This window comes from Ptychodera flava, unplaced genomic scaffold (assembly GCF_041260155.1).
Source record: "Ptychodera flava strain L36383 unplaced genomic scaffold, AS_Pfla_20210202 Scaffold_93__1_contigs__length_395732_pilon, whole genome shotgun sequence".
In the NCBI taxonomy this organism is placed as follows: domain Eukaryota; kingdom Metazoa; phylum Hemichordata; class Enteropneusta; family Ptychoderidae; genus Ptychodera; species Ptychodera flava.
The window spans coordinates 212487-229577 of record NW_027248415.1 but is presented as its reverse complement, the minus strand read 5'-3'; the positions used below and the strand labels follow the sequence as shown (position 1 = coordinate 229577).

At 36.7% G+C, this 17091-nt stretch overlaps 2 protein-coding genes across 2 annotated transcripts in view; one reads left to right on the top strand and one right to left on the bottom strand.

Annotated features, from left to right (window-relative positions):
- The window catches only part of LOC139129117 (DNA ligase 1-like), an 81310-nt gene that overhangs the window by 34458 nt on the left and 29761 nt on the right, over window positions 1-17091 (bottom strand). The window lies entirely within an intron of this gene.
- On the top strand, window positions 14402-15138 carry LOC139129116 (uncharacterized). The gene is made up of 2 exons (XM_070694768.1): window positions 14402-14731; window positions 14929-15138. Exons 1-2 carry the CDS (start codon window positions 14428-14430, stop codon window positions 15006-15008), a joined length of 384 nt encoding a protein of 127 aa, XP_070550869.1. The 5' UTR covers window positions 14402-14427; the 3' UTR covers window positions 15009-15138.

Genomic DNA, 17091 nt, shown 5'->3' with positions numbered 1-17091 from the left:
CTCGTTTGCCAGTGTAGTCTGCCAATATGAGCATGCGCAATAGAGTCTACTTGCGTGAATGTGTTGTCTGTACACTACCTGTGCTATAATCCTGTCGTTGAGCTTTGCATGTTGACAGAAACTGGAATTACTGCAGAATACCTTTCAGGACATCACATGTGAGTCTCTAAGGTAACAAGTAGGACGTTTAGGAAATCCTTTTAGAAAGTTCACGCCGCCTGTGGCCATTTTGTGGAGTATAAGGTTATAGGCCTACGTACCAGGAGCGCATACAGTATTTATACTGTACATATTGCCGGATTGTATGCGATGGAATTTTGCGTTTCACGTCGTTCAATCGTTCAGATGGAAATGCCGCCCTTCTCCAAACTTTGAAAAATTAGGGTGACAGACTTTGGAATGCTTACTCTTGTATAACAATGACGTAATTTAATGAAAAGACATTTGTATTCGAGCACGGCAACAGTTTTTGATTTGAGAACTCTCATCATGTCGGATTCACTGAAACAGTGAGTATTCAACAACTTTTTCCTATGTCCGTGTAGCACTTGTGCAAAAATAAGCGAATCCACAGGCCTTCGGCGAATCAATATAAATGCGTTTTTCACCAAGCTGAAAGGTTGAAGATGCGTCCGTCACTTTGGGACGAGCTAGATAAATGCAGTCAAACCCAGCTGGGCATAGAAATTTGCCATAGTATGACTTTGTTCTGGAGACGACCGGCCGTGCCGTGGAACTTTGCAACAAAGTTTCAATATCTAAACTGACGTACTGAATGACAGGCACAGGAAACGATGGCCAATAAAAACGCATTCTCGTTGAATTTTGATAATAATGTATCAATTACAATGACACGGAAATTATGCCTTATACAAACAGAAGGGCCATGGTCTATTTTTAGCCCTGCTACAGTATGTCTTAGTGCTGATGAAAAGGCCATATTGTTTTCATGTTGTCATGGCGACTTTTAAAATTTGCCCAACTGGACTACCAGGGAAAATAAGTTGATTTTGAGCCCTGGGCAGCATTAAACATGAAACATTTAACTTGAAATATTTCCCCCTTGTCTTGGCCTGCTGGGTTTAAAAATAATGTTTAAAGGTATACAGGGACCATATTCAAATTAAGCCATTGCTACCATAGAAAGGGGAGGTCCAGCAAATCATAGAGTTTATTGGGTCATGCCAGGTCACACAAAAAGTAATGTACCATTACATGGCCATAATTTTACTTTAGTTAAACAATCAGAAATAATTTGTCTTCATTATTCTTCCTGGAATGAGGCAAAGAAATCAAAATAAATCATAATAAAATGAACATTAATACGTCGTTAATTATAAATCCATAAAATAAACAAGTATCAGTGAATTATGTTTTTAAAAAAAACAAAAAAACTGTGGGCTACTGTTCCTGCTTGTGATTAATAATGGTACATTGGGTGATAAGGGGAATTGGGTTGGGATAATAGTAGAATTAATTTAGCACATCAAATTAATTTGAAGGCATAAACTTAGTACTATACTATTAACACTTATTTGGGATGGCTGCATGAAACAAAATTAAAAATGCTTGAAAAATTATTTCTGGTCTATATAAAATTAATTCAACACACTGAAATTAATGGAAAACAATTTTGACCTGAATGGCCCCGATATACATTATCTTTATTATTCTTCCTAGAATGAAGGCAAAGAAATTAAAATTATTATATTATTATAGAACAAATGCTAAACGTTGTTACTTAGAAATCCATAAAATAAATAAATAACAGTAAATTATAATTATAAATTATAATTATAGTAATTATTTTCATGGAAATTGAACCTATTATTATTCGTGATATTATTTCTATATAATACTTATATTAATTATTATTATATTAATTATTATTATATTGAAGAGGCCAAGACTCCTAAAACGGCTTCCATTTTGAAATTAGCTTTCCAAAAGCTCAATTTCAAAACGTACATTAAAATCGACATTCAAGGCCGCACACACACCGAGACGGTAACTTGAACACTCAAGCCTATATCCGTACCGATTCAAGGCAACTCGCATAGATCTAAATATTGAACGATCTAAAACTTTGAATAAATTAAGCTCTTCACACACAGAATCTAAAACGAGAACATTCAAGGCAGTGTAATTTGTGTATTAGTCTTGAACATTTTGAGAATTTTGAGATTTGGAGCATTCAAGAAAGACTGTTCACACACATGGAAATTCACACATTAAGATCTGCGGCTTGACAATTCAAGGCTCTTCAGACATCAAGATCCGAGGCTTGAACATTCAAGGCTATTCACACATCAACATCTTGAGGCTTGAAATTCAAGGCACTTCAGACATCAAGATCTTGAGGCTTGAAAATTCAAGGCACTTTAGACATCAAGATCTAGAGGCTTGAAAATTCAAGGCACTTCAGACATCAAGATCTTGAGGCTTGAAAATTCAAGGCACTTCAGACATCAAGATCTAGAGGCTTGAAAATTCAAGGCACTTTAGACATCGAGATCTAGAGGCTTGAAAATTCAAGGCACTTCAGACATCAAGATCTTGAGGCTTGAAAATTCAAGGCACTTCAGACATCAAGATCTTGAGGCTTGAAAATTCAAGGCACTTCAGACATCGAGATCTGAGGTTTGACAATTCAAGGCACTTCAGACATCGAGATCTCAGGTTTGTCAATTCAAGGCTCTTTAGAAATCAAGATCTGGGGCTTGGACATTCAAGGCTATTCACACATAAAGGTCTTAGGCTTGTACCATAGACAGTAGAGATTCTCTACTGTCTATTATTGAACATTCAAGACTGTCAACTCATGAAGATAGGTCAATCTTGCTCAATCACAGCAGTTATTGACGGCATGTGATAAAACATAAAATGGAATGGAACCATTCCGTTTCGGAATGGTTCCAAATTGGAGTGGAATGGTTCCAAATTGGAATGATTCCAAATTGGAAATTCCAAATTGGAATTTCCAGTACAGGTATCACAATTGAAAAAGGGGGCTTCTCCAAAATTTGTACAATTTTGAAAAGTAGATTTGTTGTTTGCAAAGCTATTGCTTGATCCGCATTTACAGTTAATTCATCTTGACAGGCTTTTTAAGGGGCAGAGTGGTCATTGGTACTGTTTAGGTAAGAACCATTTGGTTTGGAGGTGGGGATTCAGATAATGAAAATGTTTTAATCACTCAAAGAGCAAACATTTATTGATTTTGCATATTTTAAACCTTAAAGATCCAGCAGTTGAATATTACATCAAGAAAACAGGCTGACTAAGACTTTGGAAACACAAAACTACCATGATTGGGAAAAAAACTTGTTCACATCATATTTCCTCCCTACCCTTCTGCAAATTACATGGTTCTCCCCTTTGAATAGTTCTCTGTGTGTGTGGTATCTTTGTTAGGGATACACTATTTGATATCCTTGGGGGAGGGCTTGGAAGATTTGGGGAAAAATTATCACGAGAGGTTGCGTTTAAAAAAAATTCCTACCAAGAATTGCAGAAAAATAAAATAGATTGCTAGCAGATACGAAGGAAAAAATTATGCACATACAGTTACTTTAAGTCTCAAGTTTCTGCGTAAAATATTTGGCACAGCATTTTATAATATTTGTAATTTTTGGCATTCCTTGGGTGCACCAATTTTATAGTATCTTTCAATGTCCATATGCCATGACATGCTTTTAGCCTGCTACCCGGAACAAACCTTATTACTAACAGCAGGTTGTAGTTTTCTTACAGATTGAGACCTCGGTGACTTTTTATTATCTCCCTCAGTAATTTTGCTGTGTTAAAGGATGCTTCTGTTTTCTTTCCAACTTTCCAGCATTCTGAAGCAGATGCTGTTTGCCTATATTTCCATGTAAACTTTGTGCTGGTTAAAGTTCTCTCCCAGTACTTTTTTCATGTCATATGAAGAACAACATCTTAACAGAAAGAATAGCAAATATTGGCACTTTAAATCGCCCATGAGCACAAGACAAAAAAAAATTCCTGGTTAAGCAGGGACAAAAAATAAATATCCCAGGGTCAATGTCCCAAGGCACAACGGAATATCAAATGGTCCAACCATTAGTATAGTAACGTATCTTATGACAATAAGCACTTGTAACAGTTTTGTGTGAGTGATAATTCTTAAAGAGTAACTGATACAAATCTTTAGTACAAACGTCTGTTAATCACGAAATCAGTGTTTTTCAACCTGTCTAAATCTGTAATATGCACTTGTATATACTGAAATAATTAAATGATAGCATGTCTAATTACATAGTTTAGAAAAGATACATTACAAAATAAAACGTATCTTATATGTTTAATGATCTGACTCAGAAAGATTAAAATGGAGATCATTGCTCCACTCTAAGCAGATATGTTTAATTCATTTCCTGCAGAGTAAAGTCTGAACTATAACATTTTGTAAGGTACCTTTTCTAAATTATGCAGACTTGCTTATGCATTTCATCGAGATAAAGTAGTGACCATCTTCCTTCAAAAAGTATTTTTGCATGATATTCTGATCTACAGTGCGGGACTTCTTATTTTACAATCATGAGTAATTTAAGTCTTTATCATCTATTGTGTAATACGACATGGTGATGATAAGACCACCATCTGATAAATGTGCATGTGTCAAGGATTGTTGATAGCCAGGATCGCAGAGAGTTCAATTTATTGAATATTTCCTATCTCTAACATAACATTTAATAAATGTTCAAGAAAGTACCTTGCTACCAATCACTCACTGAATTGTTGCAAGTCAATCAGCATTATGTGATGATGTGATAATTTTAACCCACCAGTTACACTTGTACAGGGTGATTCTATCAAGAATCACTATTGTGTGCCCTGATTGTATATGGAGAGCCAAGGAGATGTTTGTGTCAGTATCAGTTTATCATCCAATCAATTACTGCTACCCAGGGAGGATCGTCTGGAAAAACTCTGTGTGTAAAGTAGCTTTCCTATTTGGATAGACTGCCATCGTCATAGCAACAGGATGGACTTTAGACTGCAACATTAGACTATATGAATGTAAGCGAAGCGTGGGACCCCAGACAACAGGCATTACATAATTTAATCAATTACAAGAACTTAAGTATAGTGGATGAACTGTATTGTGCACCTGGAAATTCTATCAGTTTTATCAGGAACTGTGACCAGAGATGGGTAGAAGAAACTATCACAGGATTTAAGACAGGGTTCAGAGAGGTGAAAATAGATATTGCCTATGCCACCAATTTGTTCTTGGCCATCCCTGAAATACTTTCTTTTAGTCCTTCCAACAATAACAAGATTTCTAGGAGCTGATGATTTCATCAAAATAAAGGAAAATTAAGGAAAATGAGTGCAACTTCACACATCGTTTTCTACCTTGGTTAATGATGTGGTATATTGAATCGATCAAAGTGGTTTTGTGATGATAGGACTGCCATTTGATAAATTTGCAGGTGTCAAGGATTGTTGATTTCCTGTCTCTAACATAAGTGTCAATACTTGTAAATGTCCAAGAAAGTATCTTGCTACCAATCACCAATTTTAGCCATAATATTGAGCAGATCAGAAGACACATAATATAGTTTTACTTTGTCATAAGTATTTTCTAAACTTTGTTTAGAACCGATTGAGATTAGAGATACTATCAGTTAATTATTGCAGTATATACAGGTGCATATTAACAGATATAGGCAGGTGCAAATTAAACACTGGTTTCGTGATCAACACAAAGTTTGTACTAAAAATTTACAAATTACTTATTTTTTTGAGAATTGTATGTCTCATGCGACTATTTCAAGAGCTATTAGGTACCGTTCAGTTTTTACGGCGGGGGGGGGGGGGGGGGGGCGGCAAAATCCAGGGGGGGGGTCATCATAATTTTGGAATCCGCATAGGGGGGGTCATCGCTTTTTCACTGGTAGGAAAGGGGGGTCACCACATTTTCAAAACATAATACCAACAATAAAGTTCACTTTATGCCATGGCCATGATCGACCCTTTTACCAGCGGCCCACTACAATAAAATACATTATGTATTACCCATGACCCTCTTAATGGGCAGACGCCTTGGCGGCCCACTGCAATTAGGTTTACTTCATGCAATGGCCATGATTGACCCTCTTTACCGGCGGGCTGCCTGCAGCGGCCCACTACAATAAATTGACTTTATGTAATACCCCACGGCAAACTTACCGTAAAATTCCCAATTGAAGCCGCGGCTTGTATTAGAAACATTTTTGAGGGACCCCTGGGATCACGCACTGAATAATGGTAATGGCCGCGTGCCTTCAGCGGCCCTGTCCAGTAAAGTCTACTTATGCAATAGCCATGATCGACCCTCTTTACCGGCGTGCCACCTTTGGTGGCCCACTAGAATAAAGTTGACTTTACGTAATGGCCCATGACCCTCTTAACCGGAGGGCTGCCTTTGGCAAACCACTCCAATAAAGTTTACTTTATACAATGTCCATGGACATGAGTTGTCTATGGAATGAAGTTAAAATTGCCTTACAGTCGTCCTAATTAACAGACGTTTCAATGGATGTGGCTGAGAAGTTTGTGCACTGGCATCGAATAAAGTGCGCCGCGTACCGGAGTTCAAATCCAAACCATGCGGGTAAATTTGACATATGGGTTTTGGTTATTTTTCAGGGGGGGGGTCATCAATTTTTTTCGTCTGACAAAGGGGGGGTCATCTTTTTTTCACAAAAAATGCAGGGGGGGGTCTATATTTTTTTGAACACCGGCGACAAGATTTTGCCGCCCCCCCCCCCCAGGCTGTAAAAAACTGAACGCCTCCCTTAGTCGTAAGATAATTTACTTACAAAGACGCAACATCCATATAATTTTACCACTTGGGGAGAACCATGTGATCTATGGAAGGGGTGGAAATAGCAATACACTATAGTAGACCATCAGGGCTATGGAAGGCAAGGATACTGTAAAGGGAATACAAGGACTCAGCGAATTTGCGCGATTGAACTACAACTTGGTCAAGTTATTAAATGATAGCATCTCTAACCTTTATCGGTTCTAAACTTTACAAAGTTTACAAAATGTATGTTACAAGTTAAAACTACCCTTTAGATAGACGTCTTCTTGTCTGTATTTGATTTGACAAGAGTACAATGGCGACTATTGCTCCATTCTAAGCGGAAATATTCATGTCATTTCCTGCAGAATATGTACACTAGGTGCAGCGTGAAGTCTGAATTATAACATTTTGTAAGGTGCATTTTCAGTATCGCTAGATATTTCATTTAAGATTTAAACTTAGGATGGTTCTGTAGTTTATCTAAGTCCAAGCATATGATTACAGGGTCCAGGTTTAGAGGCTAGGGAATGAGACAGGTGGCTTAAACTACAAAGTATTAAGATTGTGTTAATCGTAAAATCAGTGTTATTCAGTGTTCTACATGCGTTGATCTCTGTAGAGTGCAATTATGAGCAATAATAGCATCTGGTAATCTAAATCTGTTCGACATGTTCATAGCGTAGAGAAGGTTTCAGGAAAGAGATTTCTCAATCAAAAAGTAAAACTACAGTGTAAATGTGTCTCCTTGTCTGTTCTGTGGCATTGTAGTTCAAGAAGAAATGAAATAGTCAAAGCTCTTCTACAAACAAGTGTGTGGAAATCCCAAATTCGTTATCTGTATGATATGTGTTATCGACAGGTGCATTGCTGTTTTTTTATCTGTTTAATTAGGCATGAACTTCTGAATTTCAAAGAAATTCTACCCAAGTTCTTATATGCCGAAGAGTGCATTGTTCAGTGTTTTCATCTTTTGTCTAATATGCATGATATGATAACAAGGTGGTGATAAGACGATGGCGGGATAATTTGCAGGGCGTCTAGGGTGGTAGATTGGAAAATCAACATACATTCTGAAGGTAATCCACACTGCACGCAGATTCGGTTGGTCTCGCATCAACTTATAAGCATGTATAAGAAAAAAATGATGAAAACATATGCTGAAGCGCTTAAAGGCTCTGTGCCTGCGACTTTAACAGCACAAGGGATAGCAGACAAGGAAGATGTAAGCAACCAAGACCACCAAGTTACTCTGAACTAGCAAACTTCAATTTACCCAAAGGTAGAGGCAAAAAGCCACACAAGAGTACGCAAGTCAGGAAAGGGGCATCAAACGTATCCACACCTGCAGTCCTAGAATACGTTACTGCTGCTACATCTGACAAGATGACAGATCAAGCCAGCAAAAGGTCATGTTTACCAAATCCATGTGATGGGAATTATGTTGTGCATTTACTCGAAGACTGTGACAAACGAGTAGAAACATGTTATGGCTGTAAAGGAAACTTAAAAGAGGGGGATGGAAAGATACCATCAGCTCCTAGAAATCTTATCATTGTTGGAAGAACTAAAGAAAGTATTTCAGGGATGGCCAAGAACAAATTGGTGGCATGGGCAATGTCTATTTTCACCTCTCTGAACCCTGTCTTAAATCATGTGACAGTTTCTTCTCACCATCCCTGGTCACAGTTCCTGATGAAACGTACCAAAAATTGCAGTTAATTCATATTGATGTGCTTAAGCAAGCCAACATATTGCAATGCCTATGTTGTACTTTCTGTGACTGTAACATGCGGTAACTTCCATTGTCTTACATTTACCCAGTATTGTAATGTGTTGTAAAGAGGAAGGGGTGTTGTGGAAACAATAAATATTTCATATTAATGACACATCAAACATGAGGAATGTTTTTTTTCTTTATTTAATATAAAATAATATTGTGTTGAACAGTCCCTCAGCAATGGTTCTCTGAGCTTCCTCACCTTTGGCCCTCAGCGTGCACATTCTTTGTAATTAAATTTGTTACCAGTAGAGATATGTGAATGAAGATTCTCGATATAGTTACATAACCTGCAATCAGGATGTAGGCCAGCTGGCCAATGGTGCAGATGCTGTCTAATTCATTGGCAGATCGTCCATGTAGCCGACACGAACACGAAGTGTCTGTTACCGGCTACCGAAAACTATGATAAATAGTAAAGAATGAGCCATGGACTGTGTGCCAATTCATTAGCCTCAGACACAAAGCTAGTGAACCATGGACCCTGCAATCACATCGTCACACTATGCTGATTGACTGGCAAAAACTCAGTGAGTGATTGGTAGCAAGATATTTTCTTGGACATTTATTGGCAGTTATGTTAGAGACAGGAATATTCAATGAATTGAACTCTCTGCAATCCTGGATATCAACAATTCTTGACACCTGCACATTTATCAGATGATGGTCTTATCATCACCAAGCCAAATTACACAAGAGATGAAAAAGATTTAAATGACAATTGCGAAATGAGAAGTCCTGCGCTGCAGAGCAGAATATCATAAATTGCTTTTTGAAGGAAGATGGTCACTACTTTATCTCAATGAAATGCATAAGCAAGTTTGCATTGATTTAGAAAGAGTACCTTGCAAAATGTTATAATTCAGACTTTACTCTGCAACTGATGATAACACACGTTCTGCAGGAAATGAAATGAATATTTCCGCTTAGTATTGAGCAATGGTCGCCATTTTCCTTTTTCTAAATCACATTATTAATAAGATGAGAAGACGTCTAAAGGACAGGTTTACTTTATAATGTATATTTTCTAAACTTTGTTAAGTTTAGAACCGATAAAGATTAGAGATGCTATCATTTAATTATTTCAGTATATATTACCAGTGCATGTTCCAGATTTAGACAGGTGGAAAAAACGCTCACTTTGTGATTAACACAAGGTTTGTACTAAAGATTTGGATCAGTTACTCTTTAAGAATTATCGGTCACAAAGAGCTAATCGTCATAAGATAATTTCCTAAGGGTTGGACCATTTGATATTCTGAGGGGGCCTTGGAAGATTGACCGTGGGACGCTTTTTTGTCCCTGCTTCACCAGGAATTATTTATTTTCGACTGTGTCTGTGTGCATTTGCACATCTTTTTTTCACTCTGCCATTCAAAAGAATTTTTCTTGTGCACATGGGCGCTCTAAAATGCCAATATTTGCCATTCTGTTTGTGTAAGATGCTTTTCTTCATATGACATGGCAAAAACAGTCCAGGGAAAGAAATTTAAACCAGCACAAAATGTGCATGGAACTTAAGGCAAACAGCATCTGCCAGGTTTAGCCAATTGAGCTATTCATTGAAAAAGCTATCCCAGGAGCAATAGTTTGAGGTGAGGGAAAGATTAAATTTTGCTTGGGTAGGGTAGGGGACATATTTTTGCTCGCAGGGAGCAGATTTTAGTTTTTTGTCAGGCAGAGCAGATATTAGTTGATTGGCCTTGGGACCGGATAATGCTTTTACAGAGCAGGGGAGCTTTAAAAATTCACAATGGGGAGGGGAAACAGACAAAAATGTGTGGGGAGTAACTCCCCACACATTTTGTTCGTATACATGAAGTTTGAGTATGGGAGGGTAAGGCAAAAAATTTCACTTGGGGGCAAACTATGAAAAGCTAGTTAATTACCTCATGGACTTAAAATTAGTCAGTTCACAATATTTGTCCTGAACAATATCTCTTATCATAATAAGGACCCCTTTAAAAGTGCAATGTTCGTTGGCCGCACCTGATCTGCTTCAGAAAGTTGGAAAGTTGGAAAGAAAATAGAAGCATCCTTTACTACAACAAAATTACTGATGGAGACAAATTAGAACTCATGGATGGCTCAATCTGTAAGAAAACCACTATCTGCTGTTAGTGATTAAGTTTGTTCCAGGTATTAGGATAAAAGCATGTCATGGCTTATCGACATTTAAAGATATTATAAAGTTGATGTGCCCAGAGCATGCCAAAAATTATAGAAGTTTCAAATTTGATGCCCAGAGGTGTGCCAAAAATTTTAAGCAGAGACTTAAAGTAACTATATGTGCATTATTTTTTCCTTCATATCTGCGGGCAATCATTTTATTTTTTCTGCCATCCTTGGCAGTAATTTTTTTCAAAGGCAGCCTCTTTGAATAATCCCCCCCAAATTTTCAAAGCCCTCTCCCCAGGATATCAAATGGTTCACCCCTAACAAAAAAAGCACACACAGAGCTTTTAAAAGGGGGTGAACCATGTGATTTGTGGAAGGGGTGGGAGGAAATATTGTGTGAACAAGTTTTTCCTCCATCATGTTCCAAAGTCTAAGTCAGTCTGTTTTCTTAATGTAAAATCATCACACTGGAACTTTCAGTTTCAGACTAAGCAAAATTGATAATTTTTTGCTCCTTGAGTGATTAACAAATTTTCATTCTTTGAATCACCCATCCTAAAATCAAATGGTACTTACGTAAACAGTACGAATGAACCCTGTGCCCCTAAGAAACCTTGTCAGCTTGAATTAAATGTATATGCCTATGGAGCAATAACTTTGCAACAACAACATCTACTTTTCAAATTTCTTCAAATTTCGGAGAAGCCCCCTTTTTCAATTGTGACATATGTACTGGAAATTCCAATTTGGAATTTCCAATTTGGAATTTCCAATTTGGAATCATTCCAATTTGGAACCATTCCATTCCAATTTGGAACCATTCCAAAATGGAATGGTTCCATTCCATTCCATTCCAGGTATTATCACATGCCGTTATTGACATATTAGACTTCAACGTTCAAGATATTAACAAAGTGAGATATGAGACCTGAATATTCAAGGCTATGTGCTCTTGAAGATCACAGACTTGACCATAAACGCATGGAGATCTGACTTTCATATACAGGGCAGTATGTCATAGAGATCTAACACTTGAACATTCAACGCAGTACGCTCAGAGAGATCTGCCGTGATCTGAACAATCAAGACACTTATATGAAGAAGTGAGACTTGAAAAATTCAATGCAGTAAAATATCATGAAAGTGATTTTAAATAAAAAATATACAACAAAATTTTAGTATTGACAAAACGATAAAACTTTTGAAATAATTTTATCTAGGCGACATTGGTCATTGCAAAGATCTGCATTTGTGCAGAACAGTATTTGTTCAGGATATTTAATGTTTCTTTTTTGTATAGCAATTGCTTGTGATCTCAGCTTGAACATAAAAAGCAGCAGCCATGCTCATTATTAAGCATTATGCAAAGGCAGACAAGCTGAAAATATTTTATGAAGATTTTATTTTTATCTTCTTTCCGGAAATTGCACAAATGCTAGATCTTTTCCACATGACCAAAATCTGCTGCAACACAAAAGTATTCTAGAGCTGATCTTTCTGCTACATTCAGGTTTCATTACAGCCCTTCATTCTAATATAAGATGTAGTTTATGTTTGAATCTACTTTTTTCCTGTTTATATTAACTTTAAATTACAGCAACAATATATATAAGAACACAAGCTATAAAAGCAGCAATGTGCGAAAACTGGGAACAAATAGACAAGGACGAAACACTAAGCCTGAATGAAATATTTCCACAACAACCGAACATTAGCGATATACTGATACAGGCCAAAGTCCACGGCATTTTTGTATTAGGAACAAGTCAATGAACGAACGAACACATGACGATCCAAACATCATATTCTGGCTTCATTGCTAGAAGAACAGAAGATCAACAATATTGACGTGACAAAAACAAAAAAGTATACATATATCTTAGGCGACTGAGGAAGAGACGGCTCTGGTTTCGAAACGTTGGGATAAAAAAAAGAGTCAAGGTTGTCAAAGACACATCTGACTACGCCCACGTCTCGCCATGGCTTATTTAAAATTAACGATTCGTTTGTTAATTTCCACACTAACAGCCAAAAAACATACAAGACGAGATGAGTGATGTGTGAAGCCACTTTCCCTTTATTACACTGCAATTTCTCAACTTATTCTTGCCTAGCAAGTTTAAGACGAAAGAGGGCATGCACGAGAATACCCTGCATGTGCATGGGTATCCATCAACCATCAAACAAAAAGTGGACATAATCACCGTCCCTCCATCCACGGGGGACGATGACACAATAAAACACCGAGCTGTACACACTCGGCCGTGGCACTACAGAATAATCCATATTATCACGTATGGAGACATCACTTCCTCGAAGCTTTTATATGCGACACGAGGATCGTACGACAGCCCAAACGAGCTGAAGTCAACAACAAAATAACCAATCACAAACGCTCAATATCAACCAATCAGAAGGCAAGTAAAACAGACAAGTCGACCAATGAAAATGACGCGAAGTCAAACACAATCGACTTAACACAAGATAAATAGTCTTCAAACACAAGCAATTTCAATATCTCACCACGAGCGACACAAAAGCTATGTCCTCAAAAGCTATGTTCGAGGCCTTCTTGATCGACATTGGCATTCAATCGGGATAACCAGACGAGACCGACACCGATCTGACGCTCTAGTCAAGTGCTGTCAGTCCGACAGTTGTCAAGATCCCACAACACGAAAGACAGCCAAATGCCTCCAGAGCCGATATAATTTATTGGCCAAACGAAAGGCTATACACATCCCAAAACACAAACGTCCAGAGGGACGAACAGTAACGGGTCTGTCTTTGAAACCCATAGCAGACGGCCTTTTTCAAGGCCATCTAATTCTCCAAACAAGAACTACCGTAACACAAATGCAAAATACAAATTTACACAATACTGTGTCACCAAACACAGAAACAGGAAAGACAAAAAAATTGCCAGAAAAAGACGGTACAAGAGGAGACGCCATATTATCTCAAACACAATGAAACTCCGTACAAATGCCGAACATAGCATAAACATAAATAACAACACGAATCTTAGAATTCATCAAAATCTATCATTACACAAGTTAGTTACAACAGCAAAAATCAATGCACTGGGTAAGGGTTGAAATTCATCCCAACACCAAATCGTCCTCACAGAGTTCATCTCATACAAGACGCAAACATTAGGAGAAGGAAAATCCAATACATTATGCGACACAAATTGACCAAAAAAAGACAAATTCAAACACAAGTCTCGATGGACTCCACATACAACTAAAGAACACAAATCGACAGATTTGAATTCTTACAAGCAAGACATCAGGCCACCTGAAATCTACGCTTTAAAAGCATGATCAAAGGCGAAACACTAAAGGGTGAACCATTTTATTTCTGGGGGATGGAGGAAATGGGTGGGGCAACAATTTTTTTTCCCATGACTGTGACAGCAAATTTCTTTTTCTATTGTTAGTCCTGCATCAAATTATTTTTTCTGTTTGCAGTGGCAAAGCAAATTTTTTTTTCTCGCTTGCCAATTTTTAAAACAATATGCTATACATACACGTTATTGGTTCACAACCGGATGTTTTAATAACTTGTTGTGTTCATGGTTCTGCTATTAAATTTTATGTACAACAAATAACTAGTGAAAAACCAGACTGACAAACTTGACCAGCTGTACTCAAGCTGTATAGCAGACGTGGAAAAACTCAACAAGAAATCTGCGTCTTACCAAGAAAGTATGGTTTTCTACCAGTCTCTACAAGCCAAGGTCAAGGCAGTTGTGCAAATGGTAAATGAGAAAATGGCCACCATATCAGCTGTGCATGAGAAATACAAAGAACTGTACGGAGCTAGCCAGCAGGCAGCAGCCAATAACAGGAGAGCTGCTAACGAAAAAAGAAAGAAGAAGAAAAGAGCTGCGATATCAGCATCACTCAATACCAATCCACATGTCAAGGCAAAGTGCCGAAGAGAGATGGCAAAGGACATCCACTCAACTGACATTGTCACTTTATTCAACAGACAAGAAAGGGGAGACAAAGGTAGTCATATCAGCTGATTATTTTGAGTGATGACTTTGTTTATGTTGGAGTAATATAAAAATGCGTATAAAATCACCAATATTAACGCTTTTGTCCCTTTCCAAAGTGAGAAACCTTTTAATCAAACACAAAACTACTGCAGACAATTTTTTAAAAAAATAACAATTTTCCTTTCTTTCAATTTTCCTTTCTTACAGGTGCTCAGCAGGTACCTGCATGTACCGAACCAAAAAGATATGGGATCTGCCTACTGTCATCCATGAAGCCACTGCCATAGTCTCCAGTAGAGTAATAGTAGCCTGGTTAAACCAGACGGCTGATCTGTTCCATCCACTGAACAGATCAGCCGTCTGGTTAAACCAGGCTGATAGTGACTAGTATAGAAGTGTAGAGATCATACAGTTGTGAAAGCCAGTACTATAGCTGTGTTTTATATAAAATCAGTACTGTCAACTTCTCAGGAAAGAAGTCATGTTTTACAAAAGTTGTGTTTGTATTTCATTATTTGTTATTGTATTTTCATTGCAAGGAAAGACATATATTTTGAGAATAATATTTTGTTTTAAATTTTCAGTAGATACAGATCACAGCAAGTCCAATGGTTCCCCTTTTAATACTGACTGTGTCAATGCTTTATTGCAACATATTTAAAACACTGTCATCACAATGAAACTTTGAACATTGTGTAGTATCGAAGTTTATTTATATGCCAGATTTTTTACATCAGGATTCACTCTAAAATATTGGAAATATTAGTGCCGCCGTAGGGGCCGCCCTCCAGCGTTTTTTTAAAATCAGTCCCAAACTTTGGTGGTTTTAGCACATGGCGACAAATTTTTTTCTCTCCTGTCTGTTGGAACAATTTTTTTTTCTCAAGCCATTGTTGGATCAATTTTTTTCCTGTTCTTCACCTGCCGACAATTTTTTTTCCCCAGATCCTCCTTCCCATCCCCCCAGAAATCAAATGGTTCTCCCCTAAGATACATCAGAACTTGCAACACAAAAACAAGATATGAACTGTAAATGCTCACGTGTTTCATTATATATTGAAGTTATATGAAATTTGAACCTTTGCCACATGTTTGCAACTTCATTGAAAGTATTATGATCAACATAATGAACAATATTCACCACAGATTAACTTTATATAAGTCATTAAGTATTCAAATATGCAATTAGCTGAAATAGAAATAGTTAATTTCTTTGACTGCTGTCATTGTATCACCACTTTATATAGCAAGTGTAATTGCCTTTGGTCAAGTCCTTCAATTATATACTAAACTATATATTCCAAACTTTGAAAGCTCATTAGCTATGCAAACTATAAATTAGCTGACACGAAAACTTAAGTGCGAAATGACTTTCAATATTGGTGTAACCTGGTATAATTATCAATGTGCATAGCATGTTATGCCAACTTTGATCAAATAAATCCAAGTAGATATCCCTAATCAGGAAAGTTCATTAAATACACAAATTCGGAATGGACTGAAATGTTCTCATTAAATATGCAAATTATGAATAGGCTGAAGTAAAAATGTTAAATGACTTTCAATAATGTCGTAATATAGTATCTTTAATGTACAAAGTAGTTCATCAACTTTGGTCTAGTCAAGACAGATAAATATCCTTAATTAGGAAAAATCATTAAATTTGCAAATACGGAATCGGCTAAAGTGCTGTATCATAGTATCTTTAATATACATAGCAAGTTTTTGTCAAATTTGGTCTAGTCAATACAGATATATATATCCCTAATTAGGAAAGTTCATTATATATGCAAATTAGGAATTGGCTGAAGTAAAAAAGTTTAATAACTTTCAAAATGTTGTTTTATAGTATCTTCAATATATGTTGCAAGATTCATCAACTTCGGTCGAATAAATTCAGATATATATCCCTAATTAGTGAAGTTCATTAAATATGGAAATAAGGAATTGGCTGAAGTAAAACTGCTTAATGACTTTCAAAAATGTTATATCATAGTATCTTCAATGTACACAGCAAGTTTCATCAATTTTGGTAAGGTCCATTCAGATTTATATACCTAACTAGGAAAGTTCATTAACTATGTAAATAAGGAATCGGCTGAAGTAAAACTGCTTAATGACTTTCAAAAATGTTATATCATAGTATCTTCAATGTACATAGCAAGTTTCATCAATTTTGGTCAAGTCAATTCAAATAAATATCCCTAATTTCAAAAGTTCATTAATATGCAAATTAAGAGTTTGATGAAGTAAAAATGCTTAAGACTTTCAATAATATTAAATCATAGTATCTTCAATATACATACCGAGTTTTGTCAATTTTGATCAAGTCAAATCAGATATATATCCCTAATTAGGAAAGTTTATTAA

What these genes read in the sequence shown, in the direction of transcription:
- LOC139129116 (XM_070694768.1), top strand. Translation starts at nt 14,428, where the DNA reads ATGGTTTTCTACCAGTCTCTACAAGCCAAGGTCAAGGCAGTTGTGCAA. An exon ending in ACAAGAAAGGGGAGACAAAG is followed by an intron (nt 14,732 to 14,928) that starts GTAGTCATATCA and finishes CCTTTCTTACAG; the next exon opens with GTGCTCAGCAGGTACCTGCA.